Here is a 25,185-nt window from a genome sequence, read left to right as displayed (position 1 = left end):
TTCGACGTTTTTCAATAGTTAAATGTTGTAGCTTAAAAAAAAAATGTACCTTAAATTTTTTTGAACAAAAAGGATAAAATTTGTACTCAAGAAACTGAAATTTTGGCCATTTTTTGGATATTACAAACACGGTTTTGTACTATATTCAACCTAATAAACAATTCCTCCTAGGTCTTTTCAAAAGTTCCAAACCACTGTCGCACTATTTAATTGATGATTTATCCTCTGTCCGTAAATTCTGAGATGGCATTGTAAATATCTTTTACGTTGCTCTTTGGGCAATTGTTTCCTTCGCTATCACGACTGCTTTTATGCTCACGAATTTTCGACTTCTGCCTCAAGTTATTTATACTATTTATTTAGTTATCTCACACGGTATAGAAAAAGTTGAATCGAAGTTATGAAAGTTTTGTGGAATTATATTTAGTATAATGCATTTCTGGAGATTTTAGTCCTTGGGATTGAAAGAATCTTTGATTGATTCCCTGAATATTAATTTTATGGTAAATTTTTATATCGTTGAAGGTGTCTGAATTTTCTTTTATCAACGAAATTTCTGCATCAGTAGCATTTAAAAATATTAAAAATAGGTTACTACCTCGGTTGTTGTAACTACCTCGCAGTCCTTTTTGGGCGTACAGGATCGCATTTGCGTTGCCGGTCATTTCAGTACTACGTTGTAAGTACTTAGTGATAGCTTCGTTCCTTGTTACGAAATTTCCTGCCTTAATAATTGTTTTTAGTTTTCCATTCTCACAATTTAAAATCATTGTGCTTATGGCTTCCTTGGTGCTGAATTTATCAGCATGTTCGGCCGGTAAACTTTCATCAATATACGAGTCTTCCAAAAGATTACGTAAACTAGCCGTTTTTCCTTTCTGCGGATTTTTGGCTAGTTTTGCCTTTACTAAATCAGATGTTTCGCCTACTAGAGTATCTTGCAATTTTTGTATAATTGCAGGAATTGTTGTGTCATTCTGTACTTTTTACAGAGTTGATCCTATTATTTTTGATTTTATGACCTCGACAGCTATCGCTTTGAATGTGCCTTTTGTCAAGTTTACAAGATTCAAAGCTGTTATAAATCTTTGAAGATTTATCCTCTGTCCGTTAATATGTATGCCCTTTGGGCAATATTTTCATCCGCCATCACGAATGGTTTATCCTTAACTATACTAAAACTGGATTCATATTCTAAGCAATTTTCTACTTCTGCCTCATCTAATTTTATTACAGAAGGTATCGTTAACTTATTTAGGTTTTTTTCCATCTATACTGGCTTCTTCTTCTTCTGAATCTATTTTTTCAGTAGTATCGGTATCGACTAGTTGCTGACTAGGTTTAACCGTTAGTAAAGTATTAATAATATTTAGTATAGATATACCCAAATCGTATTTTTCTATGATACAAAAAAAAAAGGACCTTATCCGTAGATATAACTTTGAGGCTAGGATTTGATTGATTATTGGTTATTTGGTTTTTTTCCATCCTTTGGTGCTTTGATCCTGCCTCGGTCCCCATGCAATGCTAAGATAGCAAGATCGCCATATAATTAATAGATCCTTTTTAGTTTCTTTCATTAATTTCTTCATTTTATGAGAGCGATATGTCGTGTCGCTGCTCTGGGTTTTTCGTAAGTGCTCCATGAAAAGTCTTCGCTGCTGCAGAGGGCAGCGGCAGAGCGTCGGCAATATATTCTTCTTATATATATTATGTAATACATGAGTGCACATGTTTATGTAGCTGAGCAGCATAATAATGCTGACCAACAGTTTAAGCCTTATGCGTTCAAGAGGCTGATCATATTACACTTGAACTAAAGTCAAGTGTTTCTATATTTTCTGCAACTGTATTGATGGTTTCTGTTATAGTTTATAATTATGGTAGAGTGATCATTGACTATAAACAACAGCATACACTACAAACCATACTCGTACAACATATACAATACTCATTTCAAAAAACGAAATTGGACAGCAAAATCACAATCCACTTGCAAAACAACAATAACTTAAAACCAGTCGGCGTTTCAAGTGATGTCGACAGACATATACCCTGTTTCAATCTCAGTATATTGATTTAGATTAATTCGTTATAATATAAAAAAATTGTACTGCCACCACTTGATCGTATTCTTAAAAAAATATAAATTTAACAGCTATACCAGCTAAATAACGGTTATACCGATTCTCATGAAATTTTGTGAGTGTATTGAGTTGGTCTGAGAATCTTTCATCCTCTTAAATTCTGTTCGACATACTAAAAATCGCATATCAAGTGAGTTACTACCTCATCACAATGACAACTCACGCAACCATAGCATTTTAACTCAATTTAAACTGGGCAAAAATACTTCATCATTAACTACAGTGAGTATTAAGTACAGTTGTACAGTGAGCAATGCCAAGAAAACGCAAAGGGGGTGATTTGAGCCGTGATACAAGTAGATCTCGAAAAATGCGAAATAGAAGATCCGAAAGAACCGAAGAGCAAATTCAGCAACAAAGTACTGATGTACGTGTTAGAATAGCGCAATTTCATCAAAAAGAGCCAGAAGATGCACGAGCTGAACTCAATAAAATCAGAAGATTGGAACAACGACAATCACTTTGAGCAAAAAGTCTGAGACCAACCGATTGAATTTCTCGTATACAAATTTTGCTCTCGCCCAGCCGAAGAACAGTTTTTTCTGTTTTCGTTTGCTCTGCTCATTCTCGGACCGTTTGCTCGCGATCGACGATTCAAAAATTTAAATGAAAACTATTCATTTTTTATTTAAAATAATCAATATATTAGTTTAAAGTATGAAAAATTCACTTTAAAAATTTTAAGAAGTTTTTTCGTGAAAATTGCATGTTAAAATAGGAGACAACATACCACTGTGCAACGAAACGAAGACAAATTATTGAAAAGACTTTTTTTGCTGATTTTTTCAGTCAATCGGTCTTTTAATGAGTCTTTCTACGCGAACGTCACTCGAATCTCATGTTCGGTAAACGAGAGTTTAATGATCGACTCATCGTAATGCGTTCAACAGAAAACCGAAACAAAAAGAAACAAAGTCTGCTGCTCAGAAAGAAACCGAAACGGCATGCTTTTTTTCGGTTGTTCTCGCGAACAGAGCGTAAGGAAAAAAACGGTTAACAGTTGCAAGCTATGCGCAGAACAAATGACCAACAACGACAACAGGTACATCGAGCATTTATATCTGATTCATTCCTGAGTCTAGCATTCCAGTATGAGCCTGATTTTGAGTATTATGCTCACTCATAAGTGGTAATTGGTGCTATGGACAAGGAATGTCCGCATTGTCATGCTCTGATATTAAAAAATGTGCAAATGTGCGTCAGGAAAAGTGCAACTAACAGAAATTGAAACACTACCTTAATTACGGCTTACTTATCGTCACGGATCCAGATTCTAACGTGTTCCTGAAGTCAATTCGAACATTCAATTCATGCTTTCAAAGAACATCGTTCGGAGCAACAGATATAGTTCGAAATACTAATGGCCAAGAGAATCAGAGGCCAAGTTTATCATAAAATGGGCGCACGGCTGCCAATGCCAAACGAACCACATAAATTCTTACAAATCTACTTTATGGGCGGTTAGGAAGATTGGCATTTGCAATGACTATCAACAAATCCCAAGGTCAACAATGTTTATTTGTGGCTTGGATTTAAGAACAGAATTATACTTGGCATACTCTCGAGTGGGTAAACCATCAAGTTTGTTTTGTTAGCTAAAGATGGACTAACAAAAAATATTGTTCACGCTATAGAACTAAGAGATTGACTTGCTGAATTACGATCAAACAATGACTTAAAAATAATGTTTGCCTTTTGTTATTTTTATATTCCCTTATGGTTCACAGCGCTCCAGATGACTTTATAATAAGTCTAGAACTGAGTAAATTTTGTACAGAAAACAAAACAACGTTTGCCGGGTCAGCTAGTAACAAATAAGTATGTAATACAACAACAAATATATAATTTGATTTATCATTAACCTAAAAACAAATACTCGAACTAGCTTAAAAAGTTACAAAAATGAAACATTTTGTGCTGGCTTCGAAACGAAATCGCATGCACGTGTATGTGATCGGTGACATGCATACATACATAGATCAATCGAAGCTCAGAACAACTTTCCTTTCATGGTCCTTTCTGAGACTGAAAACAGAAAACATTCAATGAGAATATTAGCGTAAGATGAACGTAGTATGAGCATAAGAAATAGAGTAAGATGCTCTCTGGGGCCTGCTGGAGCCTGTCGCAAGAAATACATATTTGCGTCCATTTTCGTTGTATGAAATTATGAAGGTATGATTATACATTCAATGCATTATCAAAATATGGACAAAATTAAACCATCCACATGACATTGCTTTTGAGTGGTGTAAAACAAATACTCATTTTGCTTATCGTAAACTCAAAATTTGAATGAGCTCTTATATAGTGCTTTTTTATATAAAAGAAATCAGCAACAATATTGCGACAGATTTTTAACAAATTAAGCCATCCATCCATATTATTTCTAAACAAAACTAGTTCCACCCAAGTTTTTAAAAAGATTTTCCTGAGTGAAATGTTTTGATCCCAGTGAAAATAAAATTTTTTTAATCGAACCCCTAATTAACTAATTTTAAAAGATTATTAGAATATTAACTTCTGCAGCAGAAGTCTGCAGATGCATTTGTGCCATTCAAAAATTAAACAAAAAAGTTATGACATATAAGATCGTTGAGTTATATAACAGCTATATAATGTAGTCGGACGATCTTTATGAAATTTGGCAGTTCATTAATGTAGAAAATCAATCTGGAGAATCCATTCATGAGAAGTGGATTCAATGAATCCAATAAAAATCTAAACTTTCTATCTTACAAACGATACAAAGTAGTTATATAGCTACAGTATAAGTATATAGTATGTGTGAAATTAAAAATTTCAGGATGCATGTTATGATAACGTGAACAAATTATTTATATCAATATGACTTGGGGCTTGATGATGCCTCAAGGAAGGAAAATAAACGATAATGAAGAAAGATGCGATAGACAAATATTTAAAGTGACGTGATTTACATCTTAAAAAGTTAAGATGTAAAAAGTATTTTAGAAATCTATATTAGCGATTTCAATGAATCTAGTTATTGAGCTGTAATATTCAACTGATTCTTGAGAAAAAAATCGATAAACGTTTTCGTATTTGAGCAGTAGCGGAAAGTTCCTGCGAATATTATCGTATTTGTAACAATTTAAAATAATACCTGGTCGAAATAAATATTGGGACACTTTATTTTTTTTAAATAAAATCGTAAATGATTTTTAATTTTTTTTGTTTTTATTTTATTTGTAAATATAGAGAAGAAATGCATTGAAAACAGATAAAACTTTTTTATTTTACTGATCCTTTCCACGAAAATTGATATTGTTATGTTAGCTCCCTTAGAAATAATTATTGGGACACTGTAAAGAAAATAATTTTTAAAAAATTTATAATTGTAGAAAAAAAATGTATTTTCTTACCTAATAGTGGGTATTGCCTCCGTGCTTTGAAATTACTTCAGCCAAGCGTTTAGACATTAAATTAGCCAAATCCTGCAATGTTTTTCTTCGATTTTGGCCTATTCTTCAACAAAACCCTTCTTGAGCTGTGCCAAATTTTCAAACTGTCGTCCATTGCTGTATACTATATTTAAGAGTATACCCCACACATTCTAAATCGGGTTTAGGTCGGGACTACAAGCTGGCCACCCCAAAAGTTAAATTTTTTAATCCTCAAAAAACTGCTTTGACACTTTGGATACGTGGATGGCGGTGTTATCCTGTTGAAAAATTAACTTTTTCTCAAAATAAGTTTCGCCAAACGGTATCAAAACGTCGTCCATTAGTCTTATGACCATCTGAGAATTCATTCGTGTTAATAAAAAACATATAGAGGATCTTCCGGCGTATCCAAATGCGGCCCATACCATCAGTGACCCACCTCCGATATTGCGAGTATAGCAGGACTTGCGTTCACGGCGGATATCTCTCTAGGACATCATTTTTCCATCAGGACCATTCAAGTTGAAAGGAAAAATGATGTCCTAGAGAGATATCCGCCGTGAACGCAAGTCCTGCTATACTCGCAATATTGGAGGTGGGTCGTTGATGGTATGGGCCGCATTTGGATACGCCGGAAGATCCTCTATATGTTTTTAATTAACACGAATGAATTCTCAGATGGTCATAAGACTAATGGACGACGTTTTGATACCGTTTGGCGAAACTTATTTTGAGAAAAAGTTAATTTTTCAACAGGATCACGCCGCCATCCACGTATCCGAAGTGTCAAAGCAGTTTTTTGAGGATTAAAAAATTGAACTTTTGGGGTGGCCAGCTTGTAGTCCCGACCTAAACCCGATTTAGAATGTGTGGGGTATACTCTCAAATACAGTATACAGCAATGGACGACAGTTTGAAAATTTGGCACAGCTCAAGAAGGGTTTTGTTGAAGAATAGGCCAAAATCGAAGAAAAACATTGCAGGATTCGGCTAATTTAATGTCTAAACGCTTGGTTGAAGTAATTTCAAAGCATGGAGGCAAAACCCACTATTAGGTAAGAAAATACATTTTTATTCTACAATTATAAATTTTTTAAAAATTATTTTCTTTACAGTGTCCCAATAATTATTTCTAAGGGAGCTAACATAACAATATCAATTTTCGTGAAAAGGATCAGTAAAATAAAAAAGTTGTATCTGTTTTTAATGCATTTCTTCTCTATATTTACAAATAAAATAAAAACAAAAAAAATTAAAAATCATTTACAATTTTATTTAAAGAAAATAAAGTGTCCCAATATTTATTTCGACCAGGTATGTGAAATTTCCATCGCAGTTGTGACTGCCATGAACTTTTAATTTGTATAGGGTGTATTTATGACCGCTGAGGATTCCATTAATTTTCTTGATCTGTAACCTTTTAAGATTGCAGTTTTTAGATTGGAACCATGGTTTTAGTAAGGTATATGGATATAGAAGACAGTATCCTTTGTTTCATTCTATGCAAAAGGAATTATAGTCGCGTTCCCAGTTTTAATTCTGTTGAAAATGTGAGTGATAGCATCGTTGATCGTTTATCTGATATTTATACAGGATCCGAAGAATTATTTCTAAAATAATTTTATAGAAATGCTAGATTTTTGCGTCACTCACCTATTAATGTTGTTCTTATTTTTTTAACAAAACAAATATTTTCATATTTTTTAGGTTTTGTGCTTATCTCCTACGTACGAATTAGCTATTCAAACTGGGGAAGTGGCTGCAAGAATGGGACAATTTTGTCCAGAAATAAAACTTCGATTTGCAGTTCGTGGTGAAGAAGGTTTGCCCTAATATATTTCACTTTGTTTGTTTTTGCATTGCTATTATTATTTCAGTTGATCGAAATAAAAGAATCTCTGAACATATTTTAATTGGAACTCCTGGAAAAATGTTGGATTGGGGATTAAAATTTCGACTTTTTGATATGAAAAAAATTTCGGTGTTTGTATTGGATGAAGCCGATGTGATGATCGCCACTCAAGGTCACCATGATCAATGTATTAGAATTCATAAGTAAGTACACCTCTGAGAAAACTAAAATTGGAAATGTGTCGTGTCCATTTTAACTTTATCTACTTAGCTATCTTTAATAAATGTTCACATATTTTTCAGAATGCTTACGATATATTTTTTTTATTTTATTTTGAATCTTGTACAGGTTTAAGAGACTATCAATAAGTTGTCATCTTAATTATATTAATTAAGCAGGGATAAAAAGCCGTTGAAATGGTAACTTAGCTGGTTAAGATATTTTTCTAGTACGTTTTGACTCGTCTTACTTCCATGGGATACTTCAATGTGTTGGTTGTTTGCAGGGAATATTTTACATTTTAAACTGCTTGAGTGAGTCATCCAATAATGGATCGAGGAAGGCTTTTCTATAAAGGCTGATTAGGTATTCCACGTCTTTCTATTTATTAGGTATTCCATTGAGGTAGGTATTTAGGTATTCCATTGATTTTTCTGTTAACTCTGTTAATAACCCATCTTTGCCGGGATTACATTTTCTCTCAGCATCCAAGAGTCAAGTTCTATCCAGCTGCAGGCATTGGCTTTCGGCTCATTTTTGCAATCCTTTCGGTTTGGTTTTGTATTGTTGTATTATTGCATATATTTAATTATAGCGGCAGCGGTTTCGGTGATTGCGATCTCTGGTCGGCTTGCTCATGTCTAATCGACGCAGTTTTATCTGTCAGCACCGTTATCGCTGCAGGCATTGTCCCTTCTTGAGCTTTGCGCATGTGCGCCTTGTCTTTTCTTCGTATGCTTTTTAAGTCCCATGGTGCGCGATCCTTCTATTACAATGTAGTTGACCCCTGGGCTCCGGGAAGTTGCAGTTTTCCTAAGCTCATCGCGCCTCTCTGACAACCGCCGTCGACCCCCGCTCCGCTCCCTTTATAACCGCAAAACAAGCCATTTCATTAAACGCGTTAATAATTCAACAGGTACTTTATTTACTATTGCCTATTAAATGACCTGGAATTTTCAAACACCACTTTAATACAGTGGGCGGCAAACTCTCATTTTCACGCGGGCATAGGGTAGGAAATTCTGCCGCAGCGCTGCAGGCACACTGACAGTGTGAGCACTTTAAAATCTTTTTTAGAAACTCTCTCGTTTGCTCCCATTTGACAGCCCAAACTTAAAAATAAAACTTTTTCCACTAAGAAAAATTTTCTCAGTAATTGGGTTGAAAAAAGTTTTTACCCATAGAAAATATAGATAGGAAAGCGTAGTTTTTATTTGTTTAAGACAGTGGTGGGCAAACTCTCATTTTACATAGCACGCGAGTATAGGGTAGGAAATTCTGCCGCAGCGCTGCCGGCACACTGACAGTGTGAGCACTCTCAAATTTTTTTTAGAAGCTCTCTCATTTTGATTCATTTGACAGCCCAAACTAAAAATCAAAATTTTTCCACTTAGAAAAATTTTCTCTGAAATTGGGTTGGAAAAAGTTTTCTTCATGGAGAATGTAGATAGGAAAGCGTAGTTTTTCATTTGTTTAAGAACTGTTGCTAGCAAAGCTTTTTTTAAATAAAATACTCAATTTTAGTGCCCATTCCAACTTTTGAATTAACGAAAAATAATTTTAAAAAAATGCGTTTTTTTCGCTCAGTGAATTCTCTGCTCTCTTTGTTTTTCTCTGCTACGCACACACTCAAATTTTAAACATGTGTTAGTTTTGCCCACCACTGGTTTAAAAACTGTTGCTAGCAAAGCTTTCTTTAAATTAAAATAAACTATTTTAGTGCCCATTCCAACTTTTGAATAAACGAAAATTGAATTAAAAAACTACGTTTTTTTCGCTCATTATTTGACAATGGGCACAAAATCAATTGACAAGGGGCCCAAAAGGTCCATTTATAGTGATGACAAAGGTTCAAAAGCAAGGGGCAAATTATTTATGAAAGGGGTAAAAAGTAACGATATTTTGGGACCAATTAGTCTGCTTTGCGAAAAAAAACGAAATTTATTTGCATTGTATGGACCTGTGGCCAATAATCATTCTAGTAGTAGTAGAGCCCTGACTAGTTATAATTATATTTATTAAAAACCTAGCAGTACCTTGCCACGTTTCGCTGTGGCATATTGTGATTGCACGCATAAGAAATAAGTCAAACAAAAAAGAATAATTTTCGTGGACTACCTATGTATGAGGATGGCAAAATCGTGAGCTTTCGAACGTTGGTTGTATTACGGTCATTCATCACAGCATCCCGCAAATGGATATATTCCTCGGACCGAAGTTTCGTCTGATTCAACCGGAGGAACAGCAAACGTTGTGTTTCAATTTTTGCATACATATCGACAATGTACTGATGAAACAACTGACGACATTTCAATATATGATTGTCATCGGTCATCCGAACCATTAATCGGTATGAGTAAAAGTTCATCGCGCTGCACTTTTTATTCGTTTCTACACCATTGACTGGATCTACCATCCTCACATTGAAATGATATCCATCGGCACCATCCCAGAAGATGAGTGGATACTGCAAAGCATCGTAACAACGGTGAGTTTCTGCGACGTTTACCAATTGATCGTTTCGTAGATGGAGAACAATATCTCGAGGTTTGAACTGATCCCCGACTATGACAATTGCCACTTCGTCTATAGTTGGAACATTGTATCTCCTGATATGTTCTTCAGCAGGCGTTTTGTCTGCATGAATGACAATTTTATGGGTATCCGAAGGCATCATATAGATTGCTGTTTTGAACAAACGCACCAAATGGTTTTGTTCGTTAAAAAGCTTCTGTAGCTGCGAAATAATGGGCTTCTTCAGCGAGGTATTGATTCCATAACGTGCATCGACTTCAGCTCCATCATCACCAATGAAGTATATTTGAAGAAATTTGTGTTCGCTGTCTGAGAACGGAAGCAGGGAACCGGCTTTGTGATAGATTTGTCCTTTGATTTTAAAAGTTGGCATGAATTGCGCAGTTTTAATTTCCGCACCAAATGACGTCATTTGGAAGCAAAAGATTTATTTCCTAATGTTCGACAGGAAATGCTTCGATTCAGCAGTAGATCCAGCTAATAGAGGTTTTGGTGGTGCTTCAAGTTGAGGCAATTTCACTTTCCTTTTGGAAATCCTTTGGTTCCTTTTGGATTGAACACAATCCTTTTGGTTCGTTGTTCAATTTGAGAGCCTGACAGTGTGCAGACCTGATTCATCCGGCCAATAACGACATTGCGATTCGAGCTGTAATCAACAGTTGGATTATATCGGAATGCAAGACGATTGTATTGCAGGTTTCGATCTGTTGCAAGCTGTAAACGCGCTTCAGCTACCCTTGCCCTGTCGCGTTCATTATTTTGAGACCAAATCAAATCGATTGTTGCAGAACGCTACTGCCTAACTATCAATCGTGTTCGCGCAAGCCTAGCTGCTCGCGTTTCTGCTGTCTCCGCGTTGTGCATCCGCATGGCTCTCAGCCGCTCAGTCTCTCGAATGGAGGCCCGCTCTTCGTCAGTCCTATTCGAAATGTTACGTCTTTTTGCTTTTGTATTGCGAGTAAGACGACCAAAATTCGACTTCTTGGGTGGCATGACTTCGTTTCTAATGACTTCGTTTCTAATGACTTCGTTTCTAACTGACATTTTCATTTGACATTTTCTTCTTAGCTGTCTGCCTAAATAGAAAAGTAGGGGCACCGGGAAACGCGAAAAAACTGATATATTCGCAAACGCAGATAAGCTATCAACATCAAAAGTAGACATAAACCGAGCTGGAACCTCAACGCTTGATGGGTAAAAATTTGGGCTTAAACGTTTCAGAACTTTTCAAGTTTCAGAACTTTCAAAAATTTGGGCTTAAACGTTTCAGAACTTTTTTCAAATTATGTAGATACGAACAGAGCCTTTTTATATATATATATATAATTGGGTTAAATTTACAATTTAGCTTTAGCAACTGCAGGCCTTAAGCTAGTTATTTACAGTACTCTTTATACCCTATACTATTATAATTTTGGTCAAAAGTGTGCAACGCAGTGAAGGAGACATCTCCGACCCTATAAAGTATATACATTCTTGATCAGGATCACCTCCTGAGTTGATATGAGAATGTCAAACTGTCTGTCTGTTTCTAGGCAAACTAGTTTTAAAGCTATCGACTTGAAACTTTGCACACACCCTTCTTTCTTTTGCAGTATATAAGTCGGAACAGTTGGGATCGGCCGACTATATCCTATAGCTGCCATATAACTGATTGATCGGAAAGGGTATAACTTTGGTGTTTTTAGAGTTAGAGAGTTTGAATTTGACATGAGAGCTATTTGGCAAAATAAAACGACATACCAACTTTCATAGGGATCGGCCGACTATATACCATAGCTGCCATATAACTGAACTATCGGAAATGATCAGTGCTCGTAAATAACTGTTGACCGTTTGTCTTCTTGCTCTCTCGTGCTCTTGCGAGCACAACCGATAAAGTTCATACTCTCTCGCTCTCGCTCTAAGCAAGAGACTCTTGCTGTCTTCATTTATGTTTCCTTTTTATGTCGCTCCTTTAATGTGCAGTCCATTAAGAGCGGAACGAGAAACGCCCGCAAAATGAGAGCCACCAAAAGACCGATTGACCGAAAAACTCAGCGCAAACGGTCTTTCACATTTACGCACACACACACTCAATTCACGATCGCAATTAATATATTTCATCTGAAAAACAGACGCCTAACGATTTACTTGTCTATGCGTGTGATTGTATATCAGTCCATACGCAAAAGTCCTTTTGTTTCACCGAACACACGGTCTTTGAACAACTTGAACAAAACAAAATAAAAAAAATGGTTTCGCTCTGAGCGAGAGCGTGCTAATTTTCTTAAATAAGCTTCTTACCGATAAACCAATTACTCTCTGAGCCTTTTCGTAAAGAGTCGGGAAAAGACACTTCTTTGCAGACAACGATAAAAAGTCTACCGTTATTTGCGAGCTCTGGAAATGACCCAACTTTCGAGTTGGACACATATACCATTTTTAAAAGGTTAATCCAGAAACACTGTTTGGTCATCGAGAGTTTTCGATGCCGTAAATAAAAACTTAGAATTTAATTCATTTCAACGTTATAAACTTTATTCAGGCCGCATATGAAATTAGGATTTATGTACAATATTTGAAATCCAATTTAGGATGCGAGCGCAGTAAGAAGACGAACGAGAGTGGCGCCAACCTTGCAGAATAGGCTAAGCGGATGCTCGCTAACTATAAACGCCGAAGTAGCAAAGCCGAGCGGCCGAAAGAGAATCGGCTTGCGACCAGCAAAACATCAGTTACTAATTAATTGTTGTCTTTAAATTAGTTGCTTGCTGCTTGACCCGACATTCTCCCCCCAGTTGGGGCTTCTACTCCAACTTCATCCTTAAGGGGCAAAAGGCACAGCTTAGTCACTGCTCGCTTGGTAATTCCAGATGAGGTTTTTATCACCGCCACTCGAAAGATACCATCCCGACCAGGGATTAACTCCATTATTCTCGCAAGCGGCCATTTCATCGGAGGTAGATTCTCGTCCTTTACTAGCACCACATCGTTTGGGGCCAAGGCAGGACCGGAGGCGCGCCATTTGGAGCGCTGCTGGAGAAGACTTAGATACTCCTCCTTCCATCGGGACCAGAAAGACTGCTGCAGGAAAGAGACGCGCTGCCAGCTGTCCAACCGGTTGAAGTTCAGCTTTGTGACATCAGGCTCGATAAAGCTGACTGACGGACCACCAGTTAAAAAATGAGCCGGGGTCAGAACATCAAGGTCTGCAGGATTTTCTGAAAGAGACAATAAGGGTCGTGAATTTATAACAGCCCCAATATGGCACAGCAGCGTTCGCAGCTCCTCGAATCCCAGAACTGCAGATCCGACAGCTCGGTAAAAATGGTGCTTGGCGGTTTTAACAGCCGCTTCCCACAGACCACAGAAATGCGGAGATCGAGGAGGAATAAAATGCCATTCGATGGACTCCATAGAGCAAAACTCCAGCAGTGACCGTTGATGCTCTTCGCTTAAAAATAATCGGCGCAGCTCCTTTAGCTCGTTTTTGGCTCCAACAAAGTTGGTTGCGTTGTCAGACCAAATATGTTGAGGACTTCGGCGGGTGCATATAAAACGCTTCAAAGCCTGCAAAAAAGACATTGTGGACAGATCCCTTACAAGCTCCAGGTGGACGGCTTTGGTAGCAAAACAAATGAAAATGCTAATGTAACATTTTACTGGAGCCTTATTACGCACTTCCGGCTTATAATAGAACGGTCCACAAAAATCCACACCAGTGACTCCGAAGACCTGGGAGCCGCTAACTCTTTCCTCCGGGAGATCAGCCATAATGTGCTGCAACAGCCGAGGCTTAGTCCGGAAGCATCGGATGCATTTGTGTAATGCCTTCGTCACGGTTTTTCTCCCCCCAATTGGCCAATATTGGGACCGAATAATTGCCAACAGTGCGCGAGGTCCCGTATGTAAATTTCGCTCATGGAAGTCAACAATTATAGCCCGCGTAACTGGATGGCTTCTTGGAAGTATAATTGGATGCTGACTATCAAAATCCAACGACGAATTTTTTAGCCGACCGTCTACGCGCAACAGTCCAAATTTGTCCAAGAAGGGAGAGGATGAGGCAAGGGCACTGGATACCGCTATGTCTTTTCCATTTTGAAGAGCCTTTATTTCCTCCCAAAAATGCACACGTTGCACTAGCCGCAATAACAGCTGTGTTCCAGATTTTATATCGCTAGCCGTAACACCGTTGTGGTGAATTCGTTGAGAAAACTTGTATACGTAAGCGAATACCCTCTGCAGTGCTGGAAACGAATTAGCGTACTTAGAAACCGCTGTTATATCCACGTACGGAGACTGAATGAGCAGGACCCTTGCACGTAACTCCAGGGTTGATCTCTCAGATGGGACCGCGGTTGGCCACGTCTCTTGGGATCCAACGAGAAACGGAGGACCATGAGACCACAGCTTATTCTCAACCAATTCATTGGGAAGAGCACCACGCGACAGGATATCTGCTGGGTTCAAAGAAGTGGGAACATACCGCCACTCCATTTCTCTAGTTAGCTTCTGAATGGTCGAAACTCGATTGGCGACGAAAACATTAAACCGCGAGGGTTCTTCTCGAATCCAAGACAGAGCCACAGCAGAATCGCACCAGCAAAAATACTTTCCAACGTAGACCTTCAACTGCTCTACTTCCGACATAAGTCGAGCCAACAACTCGGCTCCTGATAACTCCAGCTTAGGAACCGTAACAGTCTTTAACGGCGCAACTCGGGACTTCGAACAGAGTAAATAGCTTGCAGATCCTGCGCCCTTGGACACGACATAAACGCATGCCCCATACGCCTCAATGCTGGCATCACAGAATCCATGGACCTCCACCTCGGATTTCGATGTTAGCACCCATCTAGGGAATTCGGCGCGCTGCGTACTACCAAAGCTGCTACAAATCATATTCCAGTCGCAGTGAAGAGCTTGAGGAAGACTTTCATCCCAGGACAACTTCTCACGGCACAGCTTCTGGAGAAAGATCTTTGCCTTTGAAATTACAGGACCAACAAGGCCTAAGGGGTCATAAAGCCGAGCGACTGAAGAAAGCACAATGCGCCTAGTGGGCTTTGAGATTTACTGAATCCCTTCAAAAGAAAATAGCAAGCGGTCAGTTGCAGGATCCCAAGCAAGACCCAGTGTCTTTGTGAAGTTGCTACCATCATCAAACTTTAGGAAAGACTCCCGATCTTCTTCAGGCACCTTATCCAGAACGTCAGCAACATTGGAGCACCACTTCCTTAACCGAAAATGGCCTTTGGCAAGGATCGCGGATGTTTGCTGCATTATGCTAATAGCTTCATCTATAGAGTCGCCTCCGGAAAGCAGATCATCCACATAAAAGTCGCGACGCAGAATTTCAGCCCCCTTTGGAAACATTATTTGCTCATCATCTGCCAACTGATGCATTGTCCGAACTGCTAAAAATGAGGCAGGCTTCGTTCCGTAGGTGACCGTGTCCAGCTTAAAAACCTGTAACTCATCCTGGGTGGAATCCCGCCAAAGAATACACTGAAGATAGCTGTCCTCAGGAAAAACCCTGACGCAACGATACATTTTACAAATATCTCCAGTAATGGCCACCCGATGGCATCGGAACCTTAACAGAATATGCAGTAACTTTGGCTGAATAACTGGGCCAGACATCAACACGTCATTCAATGAATATCCAGAAGTTGTGACAGCAGATCCATCAAAGACAACCCTGAGCTTGGTTGTTGAACTGTCCTCCTTTAAAACACAATGGTGTGGAAGAAAGTATTGGCCAGTGACGCTCGCATCAGAAGGGACTGGAGACATGTGACCCAACTCCAGATACTCCTTTATGAAGGCAGCATATTGCTCCTTTAATTGAGGACGGCGACAGAGCTTCCTTTCGAGGGAAAGAAATCGTCGAACGGCTTGGGGGTACGACTCTCCCAGCAGCTTAGAGCCGCATTTTAACGGAAGCCGCACCGCGTAAGCGCCGGAATCCAGCCGAGCAACATGTTGCACGAAATGCGCATCGCAATCTAGCTCTTCCTTCGTCCGCTTCACAATAGGCTCGGAGCAGTCTTCGATTTCCCAAAACCGGCGGAGCAAAGAATCCAGCTGATCATCCAGCATTGTTGCGCTCTCCGGAACATCCTTGTGGGCAGTGGAAACGAGTGATCTTCTCTGGACATGTGAACCGCCTCCACACACGACCCATCCAAGTTGAGTTTTCTGCAGCAATGGCAGGCCGGCTGAGAGCTTAATTTGCCCAACACACAACAGCTCATAAAACAGACTGGCTCCGATAAGAAGGTCAATGCGCTGTGGGCGGAAAAATTCAGGATCAGCCAAAGAAAGATTGCCAGGAATATTCCAGCTGGAGACATCCAAACTGAAGCTAGGCTGCAGGTCCGTGATATTGGCGGCGATGACGGCGTTAACCAGGGCCGAGTACTCGGAACAGTGGGAACGTAGGAGAACATCAACAGAGAATCCATCTGTCGCAAAGCCGGTATCTCCAATACCAGACACCGCCATGAATGATTTGTACCTCCGGAGCTGCAGCTGACTTGCCAGCCGGGAAGTGATCACGTGCACCTGAGATCCAGAATCCAACAAAGCTCGGCATGGAACAAGGGATCCAGCGCGACTACGAACAAAAATGTTCGCTGTAGCAAGCAACGATATATCGCCGCTGTGACCTTGAGCAACTAGTGCATTAGCAGTGGACGGCGAAGAGGCTGCAGGCTCGGCGACCTCGGCTATGGCTGACGTGGGAGGACCAACCAAAGGCTGGCCGCTAAATGCCTGCGGCTCCAGAAAATGCAGCAGGCTGTGATGCCTCCGTCCACAACTGCGACAACTAGCAGCGAGGCACTCATGCATATGATGGCCCGTTTGCAGACACTTCCGACAAAGACCGAGTCGCCTGGCCTTGGTGAGCGAATCTCAGGGGGCATTGATAGAAATCGGGGGCATGCAGACATTATATGGGACCATCCACCGCATAGAGCACAGGTAGAGGGAAGAGAATTAGTAACAATAAACGATGATCTGCGTATGCAGCCATGGCCACGTCCATAGCCTCCAGCGTCCTACACCGCTGTTCCACTGGTCAAGAAAGTATTGACCAGTGACGCTCGCATCAGAAGGGACTGGAGACATGTGACCCAACTCCAAATACTCCTTTATGAAGGCAGCATATTGCTCCTTTAATTGAGGACGGCGACAGAGCTTCCTTTCGAGGGAAAGAAATCGTCGAACGGCTTGGGGGTACGACTCTCCCAGCAGCTTAGAGCCGCATTTTAACGGAAGCCGCACCGCGTAAGCGCCGGAATCCAGCCGAGCAACATGTTGCACGAAATGCGCATCGCAATCTAGCTCTTCCTTCGTCCGCTTCACAATAGGCTCGGAGCAGTCTTCGATTTCCCAAAACCGGCGGAGCAAAGAATCCAGCTGATCATCCAGCATTGTTGCGCTCTCCGGAACATCCTTGTGGGCAGTGGAAACGAGTGATCTTCTCTGGACATGTGAACCGCCTCCACACACGACCCATCCAAGTTGAGTTTTCTGCAGCAATGGCAGGCCGGCTGAGAGCTTAATTTGCCCAACACACAACAGCTCATAAAACAGACTGGCTCCGATAAGAAGGTCAATGCGCTGTGGGCGGAAAAATTCAGGATCAGCCAAAGAAAGATTGCCAGGAATATTCCAGCTGGAGACATCCAAACTGAAGCTAGGCTGCAGGTCCGTGATATTGGCGGCGATGACGGCGTTAACCAGGGCCGAGTACTCGGAACAGTGGGAACGTAGGAGAACATCAACAGAGAATCCATCTGTCGCAAAGCCGGTATCTCCAATACCAGACACCGCCATGAATGATTTGTACCTCCGGAGCTGCAGCTGACTTGCCAGCCGGGAAGTGATCACGTGCACCTGAGATCCAGAATCCAACAAAGCTCGGCATGGAACAAGGGATCCAGCGCGACTACGAACAAAAATGTTCGCTGTAGCAAGCAACGATATATCGCCGCTGTGACCTTGAGCAACTAGTGCATTAGCAGTGGACGGCGAAGAGGCTGCAGGCTCGGCGACCTCGGCTATGGCTGACGTGGGAGGACCAACCAAAGGCTGGCCGCTAGATGCCGGCGGCTCCAGGAAATGCAGCAGGCTGTGATGCCTCCTTCCACAACTGCGACAACTAGCAGCGAGGCACTCACGCATGTGATGGCCCGTTTGCAGACACTTCCGACAAAGACCGAGTCGCCTGGCCTCACCAAGGCGAATCTCAGGGGGCATTGATAGAAATCGGGGGCATGCAGACATTATATGAGACCATCCACCGCATAGAGCACAGGTAGAGGGAAGCGAATTAGTAACAATAAAGGATGATCTACCATTATTTGCACCTCGACGCCTTCCCACATGAGCGTCCGGGGCGTATGCAGCCATGGCCACGTCCATAGCCTCCAGCGTCCTACGCCGCTGCTCCAAAAATTCGGCCATCGACTCCCAAGTAGGGATGGCGTCTGAACCTGAGGAGTTTTGACTCTCCTCCCACTTGGCCTGGGTAGCTGGGTCCAACCTTTGAAGCAGAACTTGGACGATGATGCAGCTGGCGATCTGAACTGAAGTACCCAAATTCTTTAAGGCTCGCATATGGGCATTAAATTTGTCCGAAAGACTTCGAAGTGCTGCTATTGAGCCACTTTCCAACAGACTGAGGCCCAGAATCTCGTTCACGTGTGCCTGAAATATTAAGCGACGGTTATTAAATCGTTTCTCCAATAAATTCAGCGCAACATCATAGTTCTCGTCGGAGACTTCCAAGGAACGAACTGCTTCGAAAGCGGACTCCCGAAGGCAAGATCGCAACCTTTGCAACTTTTCCACCTTACTAATACGAGGATTGCTGCCGACTATGGTAGAGAAGATCGAGTAAAATTCAGCCCATTCCGAGTATCCACCGCTGAACGTAGGGAGCGGCAAAGGAGGCAGCACTTGAAAACTTTGACCTAACCCTGGGTCAGCCTGCATGGTGGACATTCCGTTGGCAAGGGTGGAGTGGGCAGCAATTCGAGATGAGCGAAGGGTCGTCTCGTGCTCAATTTTCGCCTGCATCGTTGCTACGAGCTCCGAAACAGTCCATCGAAGGTCACTGCTGATCTGCAAAATGTCCAAATCCTCAAGCTCCCCGTGGATGGCCTTGAAGTCGCTGAACATGGTGGCTATCTGACCATGTCGGACGTGTAGCATGGCACCATCCACCTTGGAAATAGGCTGAAGAGCTCCTTGGATCCTCTGTAAGTCCTGGAGAATACCCTGGGCCTTGCACTTTAAAATTGCACTCCGGGTTGGAGTGGGTGCTCCTGTGACGGCGCCGCTGGAGTTCATGATTTATTATATTGAGTTCCGAACAACCGAAATAATTTTATTTGCTCGCGGCGAACACGATCTGTCCCACTGTGCGCTCAGAACCGTAGCGGAATTGTGGAATGTATATATATATGAAGCTAGAAGTCTATGCGCGGGCGAATGCACTTGCGTTGTGGATCGTATGTTTGTATGAAGTCTATGCGCGGGCGAATGCACTTGCGTTGTGGATCGTAAATATGTATGTGTGCTTGTGAACTAACGTTTATGTTTATGCCTGTATGTATGTATAATATAATAATATATTATAATTTGTTTATTATTGTAAATAAACTTATTAGACACGTATGATAATTTGATAATGATAATTTCACATAACACTGTTTACAAAATTGTTTTGTTTTTGTTTTAGTAATTTGTTTATGTGTATATAAATATATTAACGATTACGTCGGGGTTCACCAATGTTTGGTCATCGAGAGTTTTCGATGCCGTAAATAAAAACTCAGAATTTAATTCATTTCAACGTTATAAACTTTATTCAGGCCGCATATGAAATTAGGATTTATGTACAATATTTGAAATCCAATTTAGGATGCGAGCGCAGTAAGAAGACGAACGAGAGTGGCGCCAACCTTGCAGAATAGGCTAAGCGGATGCTCGCTAACTATAAACGCCGAAGTAGCAAAGCCGAGCGGCCGAAAGAGAATCGGCTTGCGACCAGCAAAACATCAGTTACTAATTAATTGTTGTCTTTAAATTAGTTGCTTGCTGCTTGACCCGACAAACACAATAAACTTTTATTTCGGTTTCTATAGTTAAAATTGAAATATTAAGTGGTTTGCTAATGACATACTAGTTTCATACCAGATATCAGGGATGCCGTCTTTGGGTTTTCCCCCAGATTTGAGGTTTTTTAAGGGGTTATATACCTTTTTTTTCTTCAAAAAAACGAAAAAATTTTTTTTTTTCTGAATCCTAAAGTATATCCCCTACAGAATATTTTCCCAAAGTTTCATGGAGATCCGAATAATAGTTCGATAGGAAAACAGCGTTTTGAGGCGCGGTTCGTCACGGCTGCGGACAGCGTCAAGCTACTTTGAATGCGATTATCTCAAAGTCGTGTTTTTCCAAAAGTGCCTTCGCCGTGACCACGATTACACAAAAACTATTTGATCGATCTTCTTCAATTTTTTTTAAAATTATTCGTAATGATTGTGCCGTGTTCGTGAACGATTCAGTTTTTCTGCGTCCATTTTGATTTCGCAGATAAAAATTTTTTAATAAAATTTTAAGAACTGAAAACATCAATTTTTTGGAAAAATGTTTACTGTATGCAGAAAAAACCAAATATTCTTGAAAATAATCGTTCACGAACTGGATATAATATTATACTAATAAAAAATTTTTGGTTTTTTGATTTTGGTTGACTTGCTGGACTTCTATCTTGGTCATCGCAAGCCGCTATAAAAAAAAGGGTTCCGAGAGAATTGCCATAACTTTGTAAATTGTTTACATTTTTTAAGAACAAACGCTTATTGTTTCGATAAAAACATGTACTTTCAATAAAAAATAACTTCAGTGTCATAAAATAATTGCTACACATACGAAATAAAAATCTAAAGTTCCCTCAATTTTTTCGCTCAAAAAGGTATATAACCCCTTAAACTGCGCTTGCGGGAAAAAATGTAAAACAGCGGGAAGACGCTAATTTAGCTTTATTTCAGATCGAGTTTTCGAGTTTTTAAGCGTTTTTTATTATATCAAATTATATCTTCATACATTTGCATTTTTTTAAGCTTTTACAACACTTAATATATCGACATGAATTCATACAACTCTTGTCATGTGGTGTGTGAACTTTAAAGCGAAAAATAGTGGTTTAAAGTGCTTGTGATGTCGAAAGATAAATCCTATAAATAAAAACTTCGCGATGCGTGACTCCAGTACAGCTAATTTAAGCAGTGGCTGCGTAAAGATCTTACTGATTTGACACGGGCTTACTGCAGCTACTGCAAGTGCGGTGTAGCCGCAAAGTTAAGCGGTTTGCGAGCACATTCTGCTACTAAAAAGCACTTTAGTTGTATGAGCGGCTTTTCACAAACTAATAAAATACAATTCGTGCAATTCCTACAAAAACGTTAGAGCAAGAAGCTGCTCTTTGTCTTTTTGTGGCAAAACATACTGATGATAACAGCACAGCAACAAAAATAAAGCTGCACCGTACAAAATGTACCCAAATTATAAAGAATGTATCCGGAACATCTAAGAATCAGTATGTTGAAGAGGCAGTTAATATAGACGAAATAATTATTATAAAACCAAAAACTTGGAATAAAATGACTTTAAAAATCTAGTGTTTTTTTTAGCTGTTTTGAAAGGATTTTTGGGGTTTTCGGGTTTTTATTTTGCTAATCTAGCGTTTTTTTGGGAAAAAATTATGGCAACACTGGATGATTTTTATGAAAAAAAATGAAATATAACTTTTATTTTCAATTTTTATAATAATAATTAGGAAGAATTATTTTTCAATTTTTTCAATAAAAATTAAAAATAAAAATTATGATTAAATCTTTATTATAAAAATTGAAATTAAAACTTATTTTTCAATTTTGAAAATAAAAAAAAAATAATAATTTTGTTTGATAAAATAAAATATATTTTATTTTAGTTGTTTATTAAATAATATTTAAATAATTATGGCGATAAACGAGAAAATAATTAATTTATTAATTAATAGTCGAGTAATGTTGACAGTCCAGACACTGAGTATCAAAATAGTTGGTTGCCAATGACACTGAAAAAGGAGTATACCCAACCAATTTGTAGGATAGCGCGTTACGTATGTGCAAAGAATTGAAAGGGGGGTGCAATATTTCAGCACAAGACTTGTACTAAATTTGTCTTCTCGACTTTAAATTTTTTGCACAAATACCTGCGGTTCTGCCTTACGATCCTTCAGTCCTGCGGCCACTTTCCTCTTGGAGTGATGCAGGTGCAGGACATGGGGCTTTCGATGGTGATGATAGGATGATCCTGGACCCTTGATTTCACGAAGGGGCTAATTTATTTAAATGTATTTTTCACTTAAATGGGGACATCTGAATAACAGACGAAAAAAAATGAATTTTTGGAATTTTTTTTGTCCAAATGAACAGCCAATCGAAAATTTCTAAATGAGGTTTTATTATATTATATTTAAAGAACAAAATAAAATTTTTTTTTAATAAATCGAAAACAAAATTGCGGCTCTGCAGCTTTTAATCGTAGGCCCTATTTTTTTAAAGGGATTCCATGGCTGAACACCTAACGTCCTTAATTTTTGATGTAGAACAAAAAATCAAGTTTGGTTAGTTAAATGGTGAGTGATTGAAAAAAATTTTCAATTTTCACGGACAAAAAACGAAACAAAATTTTTGATAAAAAAAAGAAAACAATATACAAAAAAAATCCTACGTGTGTCGATAGACATAAGTATTCTGAGTATACTGTCATTTTAGATCGATAGGTTAAGAGTTGTTCGAGTTATGTGTTCGGCCAACTCAAAAAAGCGGTTTCGATAAAAACGCGTTTAATGTTTTAAGTACTTAGGATATACTTGTGAGGCATCGCCGCAGAATGGAAAATTTCGACACTTTTGCCGGACTCTATCTTTTGATATGTTATTTTTAAGACCCTAAAGAATTTTTTAAGCGAAAAAAAAATTTTAGATTTTTTCTAAATTCTACTCAGATGTCCGCCCTTAACACACAGTCGTGGGCAAATTTTTTGTGTAATAACACTATGTCACTGTTACCTTTTTTTTATTTAAACAATTTTTTAATATTTGCACAAGTCCATCCGGGGGCGCCACAATGTTTATCGAGGTTACGAGGAAAAAAAATTGGCCTAACAATGAAAAAAAATTTGTTAAAAATTCGTTAATATTTTATTCCATTTGTGTTTTTTATCAGCTGATTACTGTGAAAGTTTCATTCGGTTTTATCAACACTGGTAATTTTGGCTGGACTTTTGGCGCATTCACTTTTGCATTGTTGTCTACATGAATAAAATCGAATATACAGGCATGCTCCGGTTTTCACTTTCGGTTTTCGTTTTCGTTTTGAAAACGTATTTATTTCCAAACTTAAAAAAATGGCTTGGGGGTAAGAAATTTCAGTCAAATCAAGAGAAAGGAAGCTAACTTCGGGCGGAGCCGAATTTGATACACCCTTGCAGTTAAAACCTGATATATATCGCAAACATCGGATTGTGATTATTGTGATTTAACGGAAATTGTTATTTTGGTACCTATAAACTATACAACATCTCTCTGGTGCAGTAAATTGACATCATTACTTTTGTTGCTGACTTTTGTTTCTTTGCTTTAACGGATGGATTCGCACCTTCTCAGCTCCTTACCATGCTTTGTTGTTTGGTTTCAGGATCGTACTTGTAAAACCAGGCTTCATCACCTGTCACAATTTTCTGAAAAGTGGAACACTTGCCACTTTTGAATTTTTCAAGAAAATATTGAGCAAAACGCACATGTGCCCCTTTTTGAGCTTCAATTAAAATTTAAGGGATCCATCGAGCAGATTTATCGTGTATCCAAGATCATTTTTTAATATTCGTGATAAAGCCATGGCATTCGAGCCCAGTTCTTCAGCACTCATTTACTGGGTCAATCTTGTATCTTCGTTAATTTTAGACTTCACCAGCGCTACATTTACATCGGTAGTTGTAGATTTTGGACGGCCTTCTCGATATTCGTCCTCCACAGAAAAATGTCCTGAGTGAAATCTTCGGAACCACTTTTAAACAGTCACAAGGGATGGCGGATGCACTCCAAATCCTGTTTGGCACTCACTAAATATTTCCACAGGCTTCACGCCGAAATCCAAAAATAATAGCAAACCGAATTTCTTGCTTCGTTGGTACAGGGATATCCACTGAGACGACTTCACTAAGTTTACGTTTTCTTGTGTCCATTTTGACCGATCCTTCTGAAAATTGAACTGAAATATCGTAAGACTATAACAAACAGTTTGCAATTTTTTATTTATAAAAAAAATTATAATGTGACAGCAATTAAGCATAACTAAGTTACATAAGTTAGCCCGCTCGTTCCAGCGGGTTCCAGCTCTGAAAATCATAGGAAATTACTATTAAGATTCTGCTGGGGGCACGTTTAAGGAGCAACTTGCAGAGAACCATAGAGTTTGCGGTTGGTAGTTTTGTTGTGTGTTGTGTGTTGGTATAGAGATATTGGGCGTTTATTGATTGATTGATTTGACTGGTGGATCGTCTAGAGGAGCAGCACGATGAGGATATTTGGTTTAAGTACCGCGGTTATGGGACTAACTAGGTACATATTATTAGCCTAAACTAATTGCAAATGTTGGGGTATTTCAGTTAATTTCATCAAATATATAATTTTAATTTCAGAATGTTAAATGCCCAATGCCAAATGCTATTTTTCTCTGCAACATATGATAAAGAAGTGATGGATTTTGCCCGTCTTATAGTAACGGAACCAACTATAATAAGGTATGTATGAAGTTATTATTCATTGGTATTGGTATTGTTTCTCGATATTAAGGTATTGTTCCACATCAAAAGAATATAAGAGTGTACAACTTCTCAAAAAATCGTCAGAATTAGTGGTATTGCGTTTCATTCGAAATAAGCATGTTCGTTGGTCTTGCTGCACTAGTCTCTC

General features: G+C 39.2%; 1 protein-coding gene across 3 annotated transcripts in view; it reads left to right on the top strand.

Moving 5' to 3' along the window:
- Dbp80 (putative ATP-dependent RNA helicase Dbp80) overlaps positions 1-25,185 on the top strand; it is a 107,547-nt gene that overhangs the window by 43,119 nt on the left and 39,243 nt on the right. For all 3 annotated transcript variants that reach the window (XM_070280367.1, XM_043209667.2, XM_043209668.2), the window contains 3 exons: positions 7,259-7,373; positions 7,429-7,606; positions 24,912-25,013. In XM_070280367.1, the coding sequence (XP_070136468.1) occupies positions 7,259-7,373; positions 7,429-7,606; positions 24,912-25,013 (395 nt within the window). The remainder of the gene's footprint in view (positions 1-7,258; positions 7,374-7,428; positions 7,607-24,911; positions 25,014-25,185) is intronic.

Source organism: Drosophila bipectinata, chromosome 3L (assembly GCF_030179905.1).
Source record: "Drosophila bipectinata strain 14024-0381.07 chromosome 3L, DbipHiC1v2, whole genome shotgun sequence".
NCBI classification, from domain to species: Eukaryota; Metazoa; Arthropoda; class Insecta; order Diptera; family Drosophilidae; genus Drosophila; species Drosophila bipectinata.
The sequence above is the reverse complement of the archived record's forward strand: the minus strand, read 5'-3'. Positions and strand labels throughout refer to the sequence as shown.